At 45.0% G+C, this 22,590-nt stretch overlaps 1 protein-coding gene across 1 annotated transcript in view; it reads left to right on the forward strand.

Moving 5' to 3' along the window:
- The window catches only part of LOC139225857 (coiled-coil domain-containing protein 154-like), a 194,915-nt gene that overhangs the window by 92,245 nt on the left and 80,080 nt on the right, over positions 1-22,590 (forward strand). The window contains exons 6-8 of the mRNA XM_070856711.1: positions 11,237-11,360; positions 13,924-14,025; positions 18,140-18,265. Of these exons, the coding sequence (XP_070712812.1) occupies positions 11,237-11,360; positions 13,924-14,025; positions 18,140-18,265 (352 nt within the window). The remainder of the gene's footprint in view (positions 1-11,236; positions 11,361-13,923; positions 14,026-18,139; positions 18,266-22,590) is intronic.

Below are 22,590 nucleotides of genomic sequence, written 5' to 3' on the forward strand. Positions count from 1 at the left end.
ATGTTTACTGTTTAGACCTGTTCCGTAATGTGTTGTGTTAATGGAAATGATTCAGTTATAATTTAAAATATATTTTATTCAAAAGTTTAACAAACACTTGTTTGTACTTCACTTTAATAAAAATATTCTTGTAGCAAACTTTACGATCACTTACAAACTTTTAAACTTGTGAATTTACATAACTTACAAAAAACTTTTAATTTGAGAACAGTTACAACAGTAACAACAACAATAATAATTACAACAACAGCAGCAAAGAAAGGCTGCACCCATCTCTCCTCCACCTTATTCTAAGACTGCTCGCTGCGCTTGGTCTTGTTGACTCCACCCCTGCCCGCAGGCGGTGACGCGGCGTTTCTCGGGATGGTACCAAGCTTATTCTTTCGAACATCTCGGGTAATACGCACTTGTTGATGGGGGAGCGTGGGCAGGTGGTAATGTGGAAGATCCGGCTTGGGCTTCTTCAGAGGCTGGTCTAGGGATTGGAATGGGAGTGGCAGTTGATTCTGTCAATGCCGCGGGGTCTGGGCGTGTTCCCTTATTGCAGCAGCAAACTCCGACATTCCCTCCCTCACGTGCCCTGATAGTGTCTCAACTACCTGCGACATTCCCTCCCTCACGTGCACCGACACTGTATCAGCTGTCTGAGACATTCCCTCCCTCATGTTCCCGGACAGTGTTGCCATTTCTCGTGTGAGTGTTGTGACTTCTCCCGACAGTTCTTATACCTCATCAACCACCCCACTGATGGTGTCCAGGAGTGATTGCGTAAGGTCAGTGCTCTCCGCATTCATTGCCATCATCTGAACCACATCTGTTAGATCCTGCACCTCAGGAGAGTCCTTCCCCTCCTTACCCTGGATGTGGTTCGCTGCATCCCACTGGGGCCCTGGGTGTGCCTCACTGCACCCCACTGGAATCCCCAGCCTCGGACTGTGGGAAACCACGGCATGTCCCAACAACGTACCACTCAGGAAAGGGGCTGGTACCTCAACGGGCAGTACCTACACCTCCTCCAGAGTGAGTATCATAGTGGGGGCTTCATTCATCACCTCCCCCTCGCCCTCCCCCTCACCCCCATGCTCTTGGTCTGGAAGGTGGGATTGGAAGATGTTCTTCTCTTCAGGCTCGTCCGCATCTGAATCTTCTTCTGCACCGTCAGGATTGGCCTCAATTTCTGCAAAATATAACATAACAGACAAATGGTTAGCAGCAGACGAGGGGGCAAGATGGGTGGCGTAAATAGGCTCACACAGCGCAGGCAGCAGCCTGATTTGAAGGATCATGATGAATGATAGCACATTGCATCAACCGAAGCATAGCTGACGGAGGCATCCCCATGAACCGAAGCATGGCTAGCGCGCGCAGTACTTAAGCCCTAGTATGATATCCTGCCTCCCTATGTTGCAAGCAAGACAAGAGATGAGATGATAACTGAAAACGGGAAAGACCAGTTGTTACAAAAATTTTATTTCTTGACCCTGAAAGCACTTTCAGACACGGAATCTGAAGTTGATCCTTGAGTACAACAGTGTTGGGAATGCTGAGAATGAATTTGCAAAAGAAGAGGAGCTTATCTTCAAACACGTGCTGTAAATTCTGTGGGCCTGAATTTACGGTTGGAGCCTTCCTGCGGGAAATGCCTTCCATCCGTAAATAAGATCTGTGCCTACCTTCTGCCTCGGGATCCACAGAGACTCGCGCTCCTGGGCCTCTATGCATTGATGTGTGCACAGGCCCACGTATCTGAGGGGTGCAGGCGGAAGATTCCTGACAGATCGCAAGTTTGGGGTTTACGTACATGCGCTTTGCGCATGAAAACCCGGAACTTGCGGGGCCTTTACGGGCATGTATGCACCAGTAGGCATCGGAGAATACGGATCGATGTAAAATATGTGAATCACAAATTCTTTATGCCTGACAGTCTGAGCAATAATGCATTGGTAAAAGTACATCAGAACCACCAAGGGATTGAAAAATCCAAAATGTTAGCAAGAGATATCACAAAGGCATTTTGAGTAGATCATGATAAAAAGTTAGGACTGATATCTAAATTTAATTCAAATCAGTATTTAATAATAGATTACTTTTTAATTGTTGGAACTCAATAAATTGGCCAATACTAAGAATAAAAATGTAACTGCAAGAATAAAAATGTAATACAGGATAGTAGCAGTTTGCTATATTTGATACACCAGGTGGAGTAATCTTAGATAATAAACACAGTTTGCAAATGTGGAGTTTACAAAGCGATCACCCAGTCTACATTTGGTGGTCTCAATGTAGATGAGACCGCATTGTGAGCAGTGAATACAATATACTAAATTGAAAGGAGTACAAGTAAATTGGGCCCTGGACGGTGGGAAGGAAAGAGGTGAAAGGGCAGTTGTGCATCTCCTGCGTTTTCACGGGAAGGTGCCGTAGGAAGGGGAGCGGGTGTTGGGTGTAATTGAAGAGTGGACCAGGGTGTTACAGAGGGAACAGTTCCTTCAGATTGCTGAAAGAGGAGAGGAGGGGAAGATGCATTTGGTGGTGGTGGAAATGGTGGAGAATGATCAATCCATTGAAGAGGTCAAGCGGAACCGTGAGGACAAGGCGAACCCTATCATGTTTCTGAGAGGGAGGGGAAAGGAGTGAGAGCAGAAGTGCGTGAAATGGGACAGACCTGGTCAAGGGTCCTGTCAGCCACGTTATAGGGGAATCCTCCGTTGTGGAAAAAGGAAGACTTAACGGATGCACTAATATGGAAGGTGACATCATCTGAACAGATGCAACGGCGAAAGTGGAAGAATGGAATAGAATCCTTACAGGAAGTGGAATGGGAAGAAGTGTAATCAAGGTAGCTGTGGGAGTTAGTGGAGTTATAGTAGATATTGAATGACAGCCTATCCCCAGAAATGGAGATAGAGAAATCGAGGAAGAGAAGGGAAGAGTCGGAGATGGATCATGTGAGGTGAGGAAAGGGTGGAAATTGGAAACAAAGTAGATGACATTTTCCAGTTCGGGACGAGAGCACGAAGCAGCACCGATATAGTCTTTAATGTACCGGAAAAAGAGGTGAGGGAGGAAAAATGGATTAAAGAATGCTTCAAGTATCCCACGAAAAGCCAGGCATAGCTGGGACCCATATGGGTTCCTGGAGCAACATCTTTTATTTGGAGGAAGTGAGTGGAATTAAAGGCTAAGTTGTTCAATGTAAGAACAAGGTCAGCCAGACGGAGGTAGATGGGGATTGGTTGAGCCTCCATTCAAGGAAGAAACAGAGGACCCGCAGGCTGTTCTGGTAGGCGATAGAGATGTAGTAACACTGGATGTCATGGTGAAAAGGAAACGGTTGGGGCCAGAAAACTGGAAACTGTTAAAGTGGCAGAGGGCACCAGAAGAGTTGTGGATGTAGTTACAAAGAGACTGAACAAAGTGATAACATATTGAAGCAAGAGAGGAAGAAATAAGCTCCATGGGGCAAGAATAAGCTGAAACAATAGATCTACCAGTGCAGTCCTGTTTGTGGATCTTGGGAAGGAGGTCGAAGCAGGGTTGGGAGACTGAGGTTGGAGGCCTTGAGGGGGAAGATCTCCAGAGGAGGTGAGGTCAGTGACGGTCTTGGAAACGATGGCTTGATATTTGGTGGTGCGGGTCATAGTGCAGGAGAAGTTAGGCGGAGGTGTCAGAGAGTTGGCATCCAGCCTCTGCAAGGTAGAGATCTGTTTGTCAAACAACAAGAGCGCAACCTTTGTCAGCAGGTTTAATGACAATGTCAGGGTTGGACCTGAGCGAACGGAATGCTGCAAGTTCAGAGGGAAATAGATTAGAGTGAGTGAGGGAAGTAGAGAAATTGAGATTGCTGACAATGAAAAGATTTAGAGAGGTAAGAGGCCAGAGGGAGGGGTCCAGGCAGAATGAAAATTCTGAAAATGTGATTGTCGGGGAAGACTCCTTGCCAAAAAAGTGGGCAGGGGAAGCGAAAGAAGAAAGACTTGCATTTCTATAGCGCCTTTCATGACCACCGGACGTCTCAAAGCACTTTACAGCCAATGAAGTACTTCTGGAGTGTAGTCAACATCATGCCACGCTCGAAATTCATTGAGGTGGGGGCATAAAGTGACAAAGCTGTGGCCTTTACTGAGGACTGATTATTCGGGGTCAGAGAGGGGAACATAAGAAATAGGAGCAGGAGTAGGCCACCTGATCCCTCGAGCCTGCTCTGCCGTTTAATAAGATCATGGCTGATCTGATCATGGACTCAGCTCCACTTCCCTGCCCACTCCCCATAACTCTTTATTCCCTTATCACTCAAAAATCTGACTATCTCCACCTTAAATATATTCAATGACCCAGCCTCCACTGCTCTCTGGGTCAGAGAATTCCATAGATTTACAACCCTCTGAGAGATGAAATTCCTCCTCATCTCAGTTTTAAATGGGCGGCCCCTTATTCTTAGACTATGTTCCCTGGTTTTAGTTACCTCTATGAGTGGAAATATCCTCTCTACATCCACCTTGTCGAGCCCCTTCATTATCTTTTATGTTTTGATAAGATCACCTCTCATTCTTCTGAACTCCAATGAGTAGAGGCCCAATCTACTCAACCTACCTTCGTAAGTCAACCCTCTCATCTCCGGAATCAACCTAGTGAACCTTCTCTGAACAGTCTCCAATGCAAGTATATCCTTTCTTAAATACAGAGACCAAAACTGTACACAGTATTCTAGGTATGGCCTCATCAATAATCTGTTGCAGCAGGACTTCTCTATCCTATTCCCTATCCCCCTTATCTCTCTATCCCCCTTATCTCTCTATCCCCCTTATCTCTCTATCACCCTTGTAATAAAGGCCAACATTCCTTTTGTTTTCCGGATTACTTGCTGTACCTGCATACTAACTTTTTGCGTTTCATGCACAAGGACCCCCAGGTCCCTCTGTACTGCAGCACTTTGCAATTTTTCTCTATTTAAATTATAATTTGCTTTTCTATTTTTTTCTGCCAAAGTGGACTACCTCACATTTTCCCACATTATACTCCATCTGCCAAATTTTTGCCCACTCACTTAGCCTGTCAATATCCTTTGCAGATTTGTTTGTATCCTCCTCACCACTTTCCCACCCATCTTTGCATCATCAGCAAACTTGGCTACATTACACTCGGTCCCTTCATCCAAGTCATTAATATAGATTGTAAATAGTTGAGGCCCCAGCACCGATCCCTGTGGCATCCCACTAGTTATTGTTTGCCAACCGGAATATGACCCGTTTATCCCGACTCTCTGTTTTCTGTTAGTTAGCCAATCCTCTATCCATGCTAATATATTACCCCCAACCACATGAACTTTTATCTTGTGCAGTAACCTTTTATGTGGCACCTTATCGAATGCCTTCTGGAAATCCAAATACACCACATCCACTGGTTCCCCCTTATCCACCCTGCTCGTTATATCCTCAAAAGAACTCAAAGAAGGTCTGAGGGGATAATGAAAACATGGCAAAGGATGAGTTTGGAAGGAGGGATGGTTCCAGAGGTAAGTGAAGGGGAAGAAGGAGGCAGAGGTGCATTGATATCTAAGAGTTGTTGATGGTTGCGGTCCTTGGCTGCTGAAAGGAAGAAAAATTTTTTTTTTTGTTAAAGTGGCGTATGAGGCACAGGATGAAATGGAACTGTAGATGAGGACAGCTCTGAGATAGAGCGAGTTGGTGCTGCTGAAGAGAGCGGTCAAGAGCGTGCATGTGGTGGCACATGGCGATCCCAGGAAACGGCAAGAGCAGTGGTTTGAGGAACACTGAATATCGTGGAGATATCTGTAATCGTGGATAGATCCGAAACATACAGGGTGGAATTCATGTGGAATAAGTCAGAGCTGCTGAGGGAAGAGGTGTGGCTGTGAAAGCGAGTTTTTGTAGATACTGATACATAAAGGAAACAAAGCAATGAAGAAGAACCAGATAAAAGAGACAAAACTGAAATTCTGTTGGAGAGAAGAGCAGGACATCTTCAAGGTGGGTATTTAATGCATCGTTAACAGCATAATCACACAAAAATGAGGGGATTCTCAATTGAATTTAACACCTCCAGCCCAGGTTTCCTGGGGCTCTGAAAACTCACCAGTGAAAAGGAGGCGAGATTGAGGTCTTAAAACTCAGATTCCCCAATCTGAATAAAGGCTCACTGCTTACAGCTACATTGTCAGTTCCCTCTGGTAAACGTTTAGCAGAGAGTCAGCACAGAGGTTTTTGAGAAGTTTGGCACCTTTCAAACATATACCAGTAGGATGGGAGGCACCATGGATTCCTTTGACACTAAATTGAATACAGAAGTCAATCAACATCCATGGCAGGAGTGTTACAGCGAGAGCGTTGTGAACATCAGATGTGTTGTAGATAGCATGTTGGGTACTGGCTGCGGAGGGGGATGTTGCAACAGGTGAGAGAAATAGGTGCAGTTAAGTGAAGTTCCCACTTCCTTGTCCCCTTTCGCCATCATTCCTTTCCTGGGCCAGCGCGACATCACTCTTACTACTCTACTGCAGACCAGCTTGGTGAAGATCAGTAACACATTGTAAGGCCACGGATAAGGTATGTGCCATCTTGTTTAACGCAGCAGACATGTTGGCATGTGGTCATGGACTGCATGGACTCATTTGATGGCTGATGTGAAGCCCCAGGGAGGCGGGCACACTCTCCATGGCAGATAATCTCGCAATTACCTGTGCCACCAATTCACTACTGTTCGAGTTGGATTCCTTCATGCTCTCTGCTATTGTGGAGACTGTGCGTGGCACATCTGTCAATACCTCACAATTTACTATCAGCAAGGGCAGACATCGATGACGAGGTCAAACACCGCTTCCAGTGTGCCAGCGCAGCCTTCGGTCGCCTGAGGAAGAGAGTATTTGAAGACCAGGGCTCAAATCTGGCACCAAGCTTATGATCTACAGGGCAGTAGTGATGCCCGCCCTCTTATATGGCTGAGAGATGTGGACCATATACAGTAGACACCTCCAATCGCTGGAGAAGTACCACCAGCGTTGCCTCCGCACGATCCGGCAAATCCACTAGGAGGATATACGCACCAGGCCAACATCCCCAGCATCGAAGCACTGATCACACTCAACCAGCTCTGTTGGGCGGGCCAAATCGTCCACATGCCCGACACGAGACTCCCAAAGCAAGTGCTCTACTCGGAACTCCTACATGACAAGCGAGCCCCAGGTTTGCAGAGGAAACGCCCTAAGTGGAGGAAGAGCATCTGGGAGGGTGTTGAGCATCTCAAGTCTTGTTGCCGAGAGCATGCAGAAACCAAGCGCAGGCAGCGGAAGGAGGGTGCGGCAAACCAATCTCCCCACCCACCCTTTCCTTCAACCACTGTCTGTCCTACCTGTGACAGAGACTATTGGACTGTTCAGTCACCCGAGAACTCACTTTTAGAGTGAAAGCAAATCTTCCTCGCTTTCGAGGGACTGCCTATGATGATGACCTCACAAATTTGCTGATGTACCTCTATCATTCTCCTTTTCAATGATAGCCCCTCGGCCTGGGGTTCAGTATCTGTCCAGCTGAGCAGAGCTTGGAGAGGATTGCCTCCATGCTAACTCTCCACAACTATCCCTGCCACCAGTGTCTGCTCATGCTCACTTGTGAATTGTGAATCATCAGGTGAAAAACTCAACTAACTCTCTAACTTGGCTTACCGAAGTGGGAATATTTGTGCAGGTGCATAGCTTGTACATCTTGTGATGGTGCACCCTCAAAAGGAATGTTGTCCTCTGAGGAATCATTCTCGTGCATCTCCAGTAACTCTTGCTCTACACATGAAGGCCCTGGAAGGCACAAGAAAATTATATGAATTAGTCGTAGCAAAATATCAATCTTGACAATCACCATACTCAGTCTTCCCATAGTTTAGTCATTGACGCAATGAGTCAACATATGTGTGTCAGAGATACTTTTAATTCTGTTACCAGCCATCTGTGAGTTCCCAGTCTCTCCACCTTCATTGAGAGGGATACAGATGTGCCACAGCACATTATCTCCATGGCATCTTCCTCTGCATCTGTTAGCTGCACAATTTGTGCTGAGCCACCTCCAGTACTCTCTCTCTCCCTTGCTTTTTGTGCTCTCTTCTCCTACAATGGGCAAAAGAACAGACCATGAATGAATGCAGGTCACATACTTGCTCGATGGATGTAGTGCATTTGGTGAGGGTAACTATCAGACAGATGCATTATATTGCTTAAGGATTGGGGTGAATGGATATACGGGGAGGTGAGGAAGTGCTTAGAAAGTGAAACATGGGTGGTGCTGAAACTTAAGTGAGTGTGAGTACATATGTGATAGAGTATGCTTGGCAAGACACAGTGAGGGGTGGGGGTAAGGAGGCTGCACCACAGGATGTAGGTACATCAGCAAATGTACTCACTTTTCCTGACCTAGTTAGGTTAATAAACACCTCCTACACTGCATCCAAGACCAGGGCGCAATGCTCCTACTGCTCACCTCCTTAGCCATCTTGAACCAGGCCGCCTTGTGACAGCAGCAGGTTTCGTTCTCCCATTGATGAGGAAACGTGTGTCCAGCCTGCTCCTGACTGCACCCAGCAATAATTCAAGGGCAGCATCATTGTATCTGGGTGGTGCCCTTACTGTTTGTGGATCCATCCTAAACACCTTCTGGCTACTCCAAATTCCATTTCTATATTGCCACCTTTAAATAGTGGACTTCAGATTGTGTCAGGTGGGTGCACATCGTGCCTGGTACGTAGCTTGGAGATGCAAAACCTGGAAGGAAAAATATAACCATTCAATAAAGTTGAAATCTGAGAATCCGACCCACTGACTTCTGGCTTTTGCACATGCAATCTCCCCACACTCTTTTCCCACCCCCCGCCACTCCCCACCCCCTCCCCACACTCAGAACTTGCCTTTACATTAATATCTGAACCCAAGTGCTCAGAGATGGAAGCAGATATTTTGAATAAAGCTTGCTACAGATCGTCTCCCGAGAGTCGGTGTTTAAAGAGGTGCCAATCTATAGTGTCATTAGGTCACAGCTTGTGGTCAAAGTACTTTGCGAAGTAAAGTCAATTGGTTTCACCTTTTTGTTTGCCAGTTTTTTCACTGATATTTCACGATGTTTTGAGGACGGCAAAATAAAGTATTGTTATGTATTAATTTAATATGTTTTATCACTGGATGGAAATGTACAGAAAAGGTAAAAGAACCAAGACAATCATACAGAAGTCAAGACACCAATTATTCATTACAGGGATTTGGTACAGATGCATCAGTCTGCAATACATTTCCTTTTTAAAAAAAAAACAACAGTAATATTTCATAAGATATTTTTCATATCTGATCAGCAAACACAAACAGGTGGCATGGTAAAATAATGAAAATATAGGAATTCACACCTTCACTTAAACATTGATAGCGTAGTACAGGTCTTTGGGCAACACTGCCACAGCATGAGCAAAAACTGCTGATGTATAGGTTTGATCTTACTCTGCTAAATTCATGATCTTAGGGGGCTGAAATTGCCCCTTTCTCCAAGGCCTCTGGCTGTCTGAAAGCGGCGGCCATGGGGTGGTGTGGAATGGCCGCCGAGTTTCCACGGAGGGGCCGCCATTTTGAAAATTGCCCTTCCACAGGTTTGGAGCGGTGTAGTGGACCGCTCCACCTGTTTTCCCGCTGTGGCATGCATGCGCCGACCCCTTACCGACTGGCTGGGACCCCTTCGCAAAATTGCCCCTTTCCCGGAATTGCCCCACGGGAGCGGTCCCGCCACCGGTTGGGGCCCCCGACAGCTCTTGCTATCAGTACACTCTCTGGCTTGGTGGCGTGGCCACCCTTAAAGGGGAGGTGTCGCTGCAGGCACCGCCATCTTATTTTTTTGTCGGCCAGCTGCCAGGTCTTGGGTGCCAGGCTGCGGGCCCGATCGAAACCGTCCCTGGTGGTCCAGTGTTTGCCACTAAAGTGGTTGCAGAGTTCGCAGCGGCCCTCCCCTTTAACTAAAGGAGAGAGGTGTTGTGACGCGCCAGCGCGATGACGTCATCAGCGTGGCACTGATGCCTTGCAGCGTCGGTCACTCCACCCCGCCCCCACTTCTGCCCCGCTAGTGTCGGCCACTCTGCCTCGCCCCCACTTCCGCTCCCATGGTGAGTCACTCCCACCCCGTTCCAAAATATTCCCCGAAGTGCTGAATTTCGACGATTAGGCTGCTCCATGCATTGGGGTGGCTAGAACACATTGAAAACGGGAGGAACGCCTCGTTTTGGGCGGTGGGCAATTTTGGACTCAAGTTCTGTTGCTTTGAGAGACAACAATTGGAGCTTAAGCATTCCCTCAGAAAAGGAAAATGAGTATGTGAAAGGCAGTCATACCCAAATTACTATTCTGCACCTCTTGCCAAGTCAAAGCAGGAGCATTGACAGAATGCTGGGAGCAGGTCGCCTGCCCTGATAATCACAGTTGCTATATTGCTGAGAAGCCTAAGGAATAAAAGGATATATTAAAAACATTCTGGCCTGACTTTCCGCCTGATGTCTATTTGGATAATGGCTTAAATCAAAGAGCGTAAAAGATTGCAGAATTTTAGACGTAAATGAGTTACACCCATAGCTGCATTATGCCCAAGAATCCACAATCTTTTAAGTCTGTCCATTGACCCCTTCACCCGAACCAGTCCCTCCAACAAAACTGGCCACGGCCCCAGGACCACGAGTTTCCGCCTATTATGCTTGTTTGAGGGGGTTTCATTCCATTGCGCAACAGATCTGCCCTGCTGCAGCAGAAATCATACATCTTTTAAAAAAAAAACTTGAAAGATGGTTCATTTTCTGGCTATTCCTCTATTGGGAGGGATAAGTTTAAGAAATCCTTCAGACGCTGTACAGAGCAATTTAAATTAATTACTGTAAAAGTTTGCAGGACAGAGATAAATGCTACATACCTTGTAGTTTCTAGTCTTGCTCTGAAGGGGAGTTTTTCCCATTACCTGTTATACTATTGCACCCTAGCACCTTGGCCTCATGTTAATTAATTGGCTTTGTTCCAGTCACAAATTGATTCTTCCCAATTACGCTTGTTGATTGTGCTGATTCATGAGAGATTTTATGCTTGAACTTATGTTAATTAGTTTGCACGGAAACTTCAGCGCAATTTCACCTCGGCCAGACAGGTGTCAGGTGCATTTTAGGTGCAATTGCACACTTGGAGGAAACTCAGTGCCTCTGTGTCTTTATGTTAAAGGCTCAGTGAATTGGCCTCTACAATAACCCGGCAAGTCCAGAAGAGGGAGGAAGATCTGCAGAAACTGCATCAAATACAAGTGGAGAACAACCACTCAGTAGAAAGTGAGCATGTTCACCTCCAGGTAATTTGATCTGGGTTGAAAGTTGTTCTCATATTACTTACATTATCTTTCCTTTAAATATTTTGCTTATTTTAACAGCGAATGTGGTGAAATAAATCAGTTTCCCTAAAACCCAATCTAGAATAACAACCACAATACCATTATTGGAATTTTAATGCAATTTCTATAAATATGTTGCTGTGTCAGTGTAGTATAGTTTAAACAGCAATGTACAACATCATATCGTATGTGGTAGTGCAGCCCTTTGGAGAACTGACTTGCGCTAAAGAATGTTGCAATGCAGATTTCCTACTCAACTGTTTGTGCCTGACTGTAGCAATGTTGTTGTGGGGAATTGCTGAATGAAGACCAGGTGATTCCTCATAAGTGAAAGCAAAACAGCAGGAAATTATCCATTGACTGCTAACAAGCACCTCCTGGCAGTTGCCTCTGAGTAACGTTGAAGGACCTCGAGAGAGAGAACTGTATGCCTGCCCTCCCTACCATGATAAATGTGTGATCCAAGGAGTCTAGGGAGAAATATAAGCAACATTCACTTTTATTTTTACAAAAAGCAAAGAATAATGTCAAAGTTCAGGTTATTAATTGCTAGGATAACTCAGCTACCAAGTATCAATGGTGTTTTTGTGTCATTAGCTGCACTTTTGTAATAAACTGGATAATTTACTGATTGGTAAAAAGTGAAATGCAATCATATTTCAGTAGGTGCATTCATATTTGGCTGCCTAAATATATATTTTAAATCTTCAGTATGAAGTATCTATTCAGTCTTGGTTGCTACATAAGAATTTAGTATTAATAAACAATATTATTTTATGGGAGCTGTGGAAACACTTTTTGTATTCCATACATTGTTAGATATTTCATTTTAACATGTTGGCTTAGTGTGGTAAAGCATAAACATTAAATCACACCAGTAAACCTACTAAAACACTACATATGATTTTTCGATCTATATGTGTAATAGCAGATCCTTCAAGAGATCAGTGAATTACTCCAGGGTTATTCTTGGAACGGCTACTATTTGTTTTTCACTAATTTGGATGAGACTATTGAAAGCATGATCTTAAAGTTTGCAGATGGCACTAAAGTCAGAGACAGAACAAATTATATGTACAGTGCAACAGGATTATAAAATGGAGCCATTAACCAGTTCAGTAGGTAGAGGTAAAATTATTAGTTTGGGAACAAGGAACCAACGTTAGGACTATGGGTGGAATGTAACAGTTATCCAGTATACTAATCAAAGTAGGGATTTGGATATTGCTGTGGTAGAACAGTTAAAACCATCAGGTGGTTATGCAGCTTATCATATTTTGAGATTTTTTTTGACCTCTTTTCGCACAGAAAGGATTTGGAAAAGAGTTACATTTAAATGTTAGGTTTTTAAAGCAAAGTGTATGCATGCAATTTGTTTAAAAAAAAATAACACAGGGTTGAAGGTGGTTAAAATGCTACGAAGCTAGCCATTAATGTTGATTCTCCAAAGACTAAAAACATTGGGGGGGAAATTGCGGTTGGAGGTTCCTTTGTACGAACGCCTCCGACCCGGAAAAAATCTACAAAAGTACCTGGTGGTCCCAGAGAAACGTCAGATTCTGGTCGGAGGCCTAGATTCACTGTGCAGCGCATGGGGCGATGACTTCTAGGTACGTGCATACAAGCTGGAGTCACTTGGGCTTGGACCACCAATCACTATGCAGTATTCTCATTGATAAAAATGAGAACTCCGTTTGTGTGAGCTCCCATTACAATCAATGAGAAAAACCCCTAAAACACCGAAACACAGCATAATAAATAAATAAAACACCTCACATATTTAAAATTAATTAAAATTAAATGTAATTAAATGTTTTAGAAAAAGAATATATTTTTTAGATTTTTTTAAATGTGTTTTAATAGTGTTAAAAATAAACTTACCTTAATGGACAGGGTTTTTAATATAAAAATTAGTGTTTAAATTTAAAGTTTATATGTTTTAGAAGTGTTACGCTGGTAAAAGTAAGCTATATGCCTGCTTTTACAAGGCGTAAAAGTTTGAAGGACATTCGCTGGGCAGGAGTTGGGCAAATAGCCCAATCTCTGCTGTGCGAATGCCCTTCTCCCGGGGGCCGGAGGATCTGTACGGAGAAATCTTGCCAGATCGGAAAAGCCAATTTTCGGCGCATGCGCTTCGCACTCCGAGAACCGGTTTTGCAAGGCCTCGCCGGGTCCGTGCGCACTTCGTATGGACCCAGCAAGGCCGCAATTTTCAGCCCAATATGTAATTTTAAGTCCATGTCCTCTCATTCTATATTCATATCTACATCTGAATCTCTCAGTTTAAAGACCTACATCATTCCCCTCACTCCCCCAGGTGTCTTCAACAAAAAAAGTTATGCTCTGTCAGTCTCCCCTTATAAGTCAATTTGAAACATAACTTTCCACCGGGAGATTATATTTTGGGGATACGTAAATTTGATATGATATGTAGAAAGAACAGGCTTGTTTGGCCAAGCTACCTTTTCTCATTCAGTGCTTTTTTATGTTGTTGCTTTGTTGATGATTTAGAACTTTGTTGCAGGGCAAAATAGGTCAACTTGTAGACAGTCTCAGCAACAAGTTATTTCAGAAGGAAATTGAATTTCGGGAAGAAGTACATATGAAATTTTTAGATCTTGAAAAGGTGAGCATTCAAAGGTACTGATGAGACATTGAAATTACTTACATTTTTATAACATTTGTATTTTTTGTTTCAAGTTTCTTAAAACTGTGTTCCCTGGATGTGGGTGATGCTAGCAAGGCCACATTTATTGTCCATCCCAAGTTGTCCGTAAATGGTGGATCCAAATACAACCTTGCTACAAGGGAGTGCTTAACAGTCAGAAAGTGGAACACTGGCGTGTTTTTCTTTGTTCCTTCCCAGCTCTGGGATGTCAGCTATGTATAATGCACACCTGCACCCCAGCTAAGGTTAGTTAGCTCAGTAAATACCAGAGATGAAATCTGGCCCCTTCCTGGTTTGTATGGGCCCAAGTTTGCACCCAAGGTTAGAATGGCGCACCTCTGTGAGGTGCGGCAATTTTTTAGAACAGAAACAGTGGCTATTATTTACCTTTGTATTCTCCACGGAGCAGCACTGATGTAGGGCCCTGGCGTAGCGCAGCAGTACGCGTAGGGGGCGAAAACAGTGTTGGGACCTCTGCACATGCACGCTAGAGTGTGCGCGCATGTGCAGTAGCTCCTCGCCCCCAGATTCTGTGTGCGTGTGCTGCAGATTGTGTGGGAGGGGCCCAAAGCACGCCGCCCCTAGCCCTGGCCAAATGGGCTCCCTGCCGCGACCTGCGAAGGAACAGATGGCAATGTCCGTCATTGGAGACAGGAGGTTCCAGGAACAGAAAGCCAAACAAGAAAGGGAGAAGGAGATGGGAAAAGTGACCATCAAGAAAGAAGATGACTGAGGCCATCGAGTGTTCCTTGAGACTGTTTCGGAGATGTTCGCGGTGGCGGGGGTAGCAGGAAAGCAGAGATTGGGGGCAAGACGTGAGTAGGATGGGACCTGGACAGGCTCATATGTTTAAAGTTGCTTCTCCCCCCCCCCCGGCCCTTCCTCTCCTTGCCCCCCCCTCTTCTCGCCCCACCCCCACTCCTCACCCTCTTCTCGCCCCACCCCCTCTCCTCGCACTCTCCTCGCCCCTCCCCCCCGCCCTTGCCCCTCATCGGCGGCCCGCTGCCTTCCCTTCACATAAAAATAGGACTTCTATTTTTTATTTGTTATTGATTGATTGATTGCTTATTACTTTGGTCTTGATGCTTTCGATGTAGGGTTCCTTCTATTTTTTATTTGTTAATTAATTGCTTATTACTTTTTGTGCTTTATTTGGTGTTTTGTAAGTCTTGGTGCTTTCCTTGTATTTTTTATTTGTTATTGAATGCCTATTTTTGTGCTTTGTTTAGTGCTTAGTGCTTTAAATGTACTTATGCTTCTTTAATGTTGTTGTGAAGGTGTTTAGTGTTTTGGAAAATCCTCTAACTTCCCTTCCACCCACCCCATCTCTGGCTACCTGCGCTTGATTTCTAAAGTGTCCGCAAGGTTTTTCTGAGTGTACAAAAGTGGACACATACGCTGGCCTAAGTTAGTTTGGAGTAACTATTGCTTAAATAGCCAAAACAGGCGTAAGTGGCTGGAAAGACCCCCTTTTGGAAAAAAAAACGGAACTAAAAAGAAACTGAACTAACTCACTGAAACTGGAGCAAACTATGGGCCCAAGTTTCGGATGTCCTCCCAGAACGGCGCACTCCCAGAGGCCTGCCTATTTTTTAGAATTAAAAAAGCGCCTAAAACTTCCTCGCGATTCTCCAAGTTCAGCAGGCCTGTTTCACAGTCAACGCAGCGCAGCACAAGCAGCTGGGGGCGGAGCTACAGCCCTGGGCCAAAAAGAGTGCCGGCAACTGCGCGCATGCGCAGTGGAGTTCTGCGCATGTGTGCAATAGCTCCTGGCCCTCCCAGCGCGTCCTTCTCCGGGCGACTCTATACCTGACCGAAGGGACGCCACGCTGTTCGCTGCCCCTATCCCGGGCCGAGTGGCCTGCCTACCTCACCGTCCCTCGCCTCACCTCGCCACCACTGCCCTTATCTCCGTGGCGGCAGGGCCCGCCCGAAAACCTCCCCAATAGCGAGGCCCGCCCGAGCACCTATTCGGCGGTGGGGCCCGCCCGACCAGCACCTCTTCGGTGGTGAGACCCCGCCCGACCAGCACCTTTTCAGCAGCGGGGTCCGCCCGCACTCCTCTCTAGTGGCGCGCCCTGCCCGAACTGCAGTTCTTCGGTGGCGGGCCCTGTCTGAGCACCTCTTCGGCGGTGGGGCCCGCCCGACCAGCACCTCTTCGGTGGTGGGACCCCGCCCGACCAGCACCTCTTCAGCAGCGGGGTCCGCCCGCACTCCTCTCCAGTGGCGCGCCCTGCCCGAACTGCAGTTCTTCGGTGGCGGGCCCTGTCTGAGCACCTCTTTGGCAGCGGGGCCCACCCAACCAACACCTCTTCGGCAGCAGGGCCCGCCCGAACTCCTCCCCAGTGGCGGGCCCTGCCCGAACTGCAGCTCTTTGGTGGCAGGCCCTGCGCGACCAGCACCTCTTCGGCGGCGGGACCCCGCCCGATCAGCAGCTCTTCGGTGATGAGCCCCGCCCGAACACCTCCTCGGTGCAGGCCCCACCCGAACAACTCCTCCATAGTGGGGCCCGCCCGACCAGCCCTTCGGCAGGCTGTTGGAGGGTTTCTGGTGCTGCAGTAGGTGAGTAGAAACTTAGAATTTTTTATTTTTGGATTTTTTTAAATTATTTTTTAAATTTTTTTTTGATTGGTTGATTTATTGATTTATTTATCATTTATTATTGATGGCTTTTTATTGATAAAAGTGAAGTGTTTAATGCTTTGTAAAATCCCCTAACTTCCCTCCAACTTCCCTTCCACCCCTCCCCCCACCATCTCTCGCTACCTGCACCTAATTTCTAAAGTGTAGGCAAGGTTTTTCTGAGCGTATAAAATCTACATTTACTCTGTTCTAAGTTAATTTGGAGTAACATTTCGCTGCCTAAACTTGCAAAACAGGCGTAAGTGGCTGGTGTAACGCCCCCTTTTGAAAAAAAAATCTGTACTAAAACGAATCTATTCAAACTAACTAGAACTGGAGCAAACTAAATGCTGAGAATTTCGATTTCAAAGATACTCCATACTAAACTAGTTGCTCCAAAAAAATAGGAGGAACTCGAGCCGAAACTTGGGCCCTAACTTGGAGAATTGCAATTTTTAAGATACTCCCATAAAATACTAGTTGCTCCAAAAAAATAGGAGCAACTCCTGTGGAAACTTGGCCCCTTGGAGTGGCACACTGTGCATCTGAGAAATTAAAAGAACAAAATCATTTACATCTAGATAAGTGAGCATATATATTCATGTTTTTGAATATTATGCCACTAATGTAGCAGCCACTTTGCTGAAGAAGTTGTTCATTTTCAGATTAACTTAAGAAATGATGCACCATGTGATGTCACTTTTTAAAACACATACAAGATGTATAACTGATTACACTCACTGACACTTAAGAATACTGGTATTTTGCTGTTTGACATGATCCTCTGTGTTAATGATGTACACCTTGTTTGATCTCGGAGGCAAGAATGTATCCATGGCATATTATGAGCCAAACATATAAATAATAATAATAATCCCAAGGTGCTTCACAACTGTGTTATAAGACAAAACAGATAAATTTCACACCAAGCCACAAAAGAAGAAATTAAGGCAGATGACCAAAAGCTTGTTTAAAGAGGTAAGTTTTAAGGAGCGTCTTAAAGGAGGAAAGAGAGGTAGAGAAGCGGAGAGGTTTAGGGAGGGAGTTCCAGAGCTTAGGGACCAAACAGCTGAAGGCATGGCTACTGATGGTTGAGCAGTTATCATGACAAATGTTCAAGAGACCAGAATTTGTGGAGCGCGGACATCTTGTGGGGTTGTGAGGATGAAAAAGATTACAGACATAGGGAGGGACAAGGCCATGGAGTGATTTGTAAACAAGGATGAGAATTTTGAAATTGAGGCGTTGTTTAACTGGGAGCCAATGTAGGTCAGAAAGCACAGGGATGCTGGGTGATTGTGACTTGGTGCGAGTTAGTACACGGGCTGCTGAGTTTTGGGTGACCTCAAGTTTGCGTAGTGTAGAATGAGGCCTTAAGTTATGTTGTACTTTTGCATTTATTCAGTAACAGCAGTCTTAAAGGAAATGATGTAAATTTTTATTTCTGAAGAATCTACATAGATTACAGACTATGAGAAGTGAGCATGAGAAGGCCTGCTGGGAGGAATGTGAGAAAAAACGGATTGCTCTTCAACAATTGAATGTGGAAGAAATCAAAGCAGTCAGCGGCCAGCAGGTACATGTTATATTGACACCCATTACTTTTTTGTTTCTCTTGGTATATTTACATAAATAAGGACATTTTACCATTATTCTTGATTTGAATGATGAACAAGTTTAAATATTACAAGGCTCAGTTTTCCAGAAGTAGTGGTTTATTTTTGATTTTTGGCTCATTTTTCCTCTGTTTATCATCTCCCTGCTTTTGCATCTCCATTAGCCAAGATAAGGTGGCCACCCTTGCAGCTCTGCATCAACTGAACTAAATGCTGCTTTTTGGAATGGGAAATGTCCCATTGATTATTTTTCATCTCCCTGAGATCATAAGGTTGTGAGTTCAAAGCTATCGTTAAGACTTATACACATATTGTAGATTAACACTCCAGTGCAGCACTCAAGGAATTGTCGGACTGCTGTTTGTAATTGGTTGATGCATTTCGATGATTTGGATACTAAAGTTTCCATGGCACTTTTTTGAGGTGAGTCCCTCAACCAACAAAACAAGAACAAAGTAACTGGCCGTTCATCTCATTGACATTTGTGGTATCTTGCTGTGCACAAAATGGCAGACATGGTATTACAAAGTAATTCATTTTATGTGAAGTGATTGTGATGTTTCTGATAGGCGTGATGAGGTGCTATATAAATATATATTTCAATTGACAAATCTAGGACTGAATACTCGCTCATTTTAGCAATGATTTTAGAAATATTGAAATGCTCTCCTGGTCAGTCTCTTTCTTATCTTTTACCCTCCGTAAACGTCAACTTATTTAAATTCTGCTGCCTATATCCTATCCTAAACCATATAAAACATAGACATAGAAAATAGGTGCAGGAGTAGGCCACTCGGCCCTTCTAGCCTGCACCGCCATTCAATGAGTTCATGGCTGAACATGCAACTTCAGTACCCCATTCCTGCTTTCTCACCATACCCCTTGATCCCCCGAGTAGTAAGGACTACATCCAACTCCTTTTTGAATATATTTAGTGATTTGGCCTCAACAACTTTCCGTGGTAGAGAATTCCACAGGTTCACCACTCTCTGGGTGAAGAAGTTTCTCCTTATCTCGGTCCTAAATGGCTTACCCATTATCCTTAGACTGTGACCCCTGGTTCTGGACTTCCCCAACATTGGGAACATTCTTCCTGCATCTAACCTGTCTAAACCCGTCAGAATTTTAAACGTTTCTATGAGATCACCTCTCATTCCTCTGAACTCCAGTGAATACAAGCCCAGTTGATCCAGTCTTTCTTGATATGTCAGTCCCGCCATCTCGGGAATCAGTCTGGTGAACCTTCGCTGCACTCCCTCAATAGCAAGAATGTCCTTCCTCAAGTTAGGAGACCAAAACTGTACACAATACTCCAGGTGTGGCCTCATCAAGGCCCTGTACAACTGTAGTAACACCTCCCTGCCCCTGTACTCAAATCCCCTTGCTATGAAGGCCAACATGTCATTTGCTTTCTTAACTGCCTGCTGTATCTGCATGCCAACCTTCAATGACTGATGTACCATAACACCCAGATCTCGTTGCACCTCCCCTTTTCCTAATCTGTCACCATTCAGATAATAGTCTGTCTCTCTGTTTTTACCACCAAAGTGGATAACCTCACATTTATCCACATTATACTTCATCTGCCATGCATTTGCCCACTCACCTAACCTCTCCAAGTCACTCTGCAGCCTCATAGCATCCTCCTCGCAGCTCACACTGCCACCCAACTTAGTGCCATCCGCAAATTTGGAGATACTACATTTAATCCCCTGTCTAAATCATTAATGTACAATGTAAACAGCTGGGGCCCCAGCACAGAACCTTGCGGTATCCCACTAGTCACTGCCTGCCATTCTGAAAAGTACCCATTTACTCCTACTCTTTGCTTCCTGTCTGCCAACCAGTTCTTAATCCACGTCAGCACACTACCCCCAATCCCATGTGCTTTAACTTTGCACATTAATCTCTTGTGTGGGACCTTGTCGAAAGCCTTCTGAAAGTCCAAATACACCACATCAATTGGTTCTCCCTTGTCCACTTTACTGGAAACATCCTCAAAAAATTCTAGAAGATTTGTCAAGCATGATTTCCCTTTCACAAATCCATGCTGACTTGGACCTATCATGTCACCTCTTTCCAAATGCGCTGCTATGACATCCTTAATAATTGATTCCATCATTTTACCTACTACCGATGTCAGGCTGACCAGTCTATAATTCCTGTTTTCTCTCTCCCTCCTTTTTTAAAAAGTGGGGTTACATTGGCTACCCTCCACTCCATAAGAACTGATCCAGAGTCTATGAAATGTTGGAAAATGACTGTCAATGCATCCGCTATTTCCAAGGCCACCTCCTTAAGTACTCTGGGATGCAGACCATCAGGCCCTGGGGATTTATCGGCCTTCAATCCCATCAATTTCCCCAACACAATTTCCCAACTAATAAGGATTTCCCTCAGTTCCTCCTTCTTACTAGATCCTCTGACCCCTTTTATATCCGGAAGGTTGTTTGTGTCCTCCTTAGTGAATACCGAACCAAAGTACTTGTTCAATTGGTCTGCCATTTCTTTGTTCCCTGTTATGACTTCTCCTGATTCTGACTGCAGGGGACCTACGTTTGTCTTTATTAACCTTTTTCTCTTTACATATCTATAGAAGCTTTTGCAATCCGTTTTAATGTTCCCTGCAAGCTTCCTCTCGTACTCTATTTTTCCTGCCCTAATCAAACCCTCTGCTGAGTTCTAAATTTCTCCCAGTCCCCGGGTTCATTGCTTTTTCTGGCCAATCTGTATGCCACTTCCTTGGCTTTAATACTATCCCTGATTTCCCTTGATAGCCACGGTTGAGCCATCTTCCCTTTTTTATTTTTACGCCAGACAGGGATGTACAATTGTTGTAGTTCATCCATGTGGTCTCTAAATGTCTGCCATTGCCCATCCACTGTCAACCCCTTAAGTATCATTCGCCAATCTATCCTAGCCAATTCACGCCAGGTCTCACTCTCCTATCACCTCTGTCCTTTGCTAACCTAGAGTGGCTTCCAGTCCAATAATTCTTCCAATTTCAAATTTTCATCCTCATGTTTAAATTCCTTTGTGGCCTTGCCCATCCCAATGTCTGTAATCTCCTCCAGCAATACAACCTCCCCAAGCTCTCTGTTCCTCTGACTCTGACCTTTTGTGAAATCCCCTTTTACCCCACAATTGGCAGCCATGCCTTCAGCCATCTAGGGCACATGTTCTGGAATTCCCTCCCTAAATCTTTCCACCTCATTTTCATCCTTTAAGGTGCTCTTTGATGAAGCTTTTGATAATGCCTCCTAATATCTTGTCTTTTGGCTCAGCATCCGTTTTAGCCTGATTACACCTCCGTAAATTGGTGCTATATAAATGCATGTTGTTTTGAAGGTTCTTGGGTATCTAGCTTTTTTAAATGCTATTTAAACAAATTACCTTTGATTCCAATAAAACACACTGGGTTAGATTTTCGACAGGTTTACAACCGGTTTTTCGCCTGGACGAAGCGCAAAAGCTACTTTTTTTTCGTGCTAAACGAGTTGCACAGCATTTTGCGCCCGGGTGGAAATTTAGGCAGTGATTTTGCAGCGGTTTTAGCGCCCGCCCGATGTTTTCACCGTTTGGATGATGTCAATCGGCATGCCATGCTGCGCTGTCGCCCCAGGCGGAAAATTCGGCGATATCGCCCGATTTACCGTCCGCCCGGGAACCCGCCAGAAAAGATCAGTCGAACCCAGGGCACACCCGGAGCTAAAGACACCATCTTGAAAATGGAGCAGAAGTTCAGCACAAACGGATTTGGAGAAGAAGGCTGTGTTTTACACAGTGAAATTTTATTTAAGTTTATATTTCATTTTAAAGGATTTTTTTTAATGCAGCGTCGAACTGGAAGAAAGCTTATTGATGATCATTTTGAGCATAATCAAAGAGGTCGCAGACATATGGGAGGAGGCCTTACCCCCCACAAGTTTACAGGCAACAGCATTCATACCTGCAGCTCTCTGAGGCACAGTGCATTAGAAGACTGTGCTTCCAAAAAGAGGTGGTCACAGAGATATGCCAGCTCCTACAGACAGAGGTACAGCCTACCAGTGGCAACAGGACAGCACTGCCTGTCGAGGTGAAGGTGACTGCGGCATTTGCCTTCTATGCTTCCGGCTCCTTTCAGATATCAGCAGGGGACATATGCTCCATCTCACAGTACACTACACTTTGCTGCATTTGCCAGGTGACTATTGTACTTTACACATGCAGGATGGACTTCATAAACTTTCCAATGACCAAGGAGGCCCAGAATGAGAAGGCTGTAGGTTTTGGACAAATTGCT

This window comes from Pristiophorus japonicus, chromosome 15 (genome assembly GCF_044704955.1).
Source record: "Pristiophorus japonicus isolate sPriJap1 chromosome 15, sPriJap1.hap1, whole genome shotgun sequence".
Taxonomy (NCBI): domain Eukaryota; kingdom Metazoa; phylum Chordata; class Chondrichthyes; family Pristiophoridae; genus Pristiophorus; species Pristiophorus japonicus.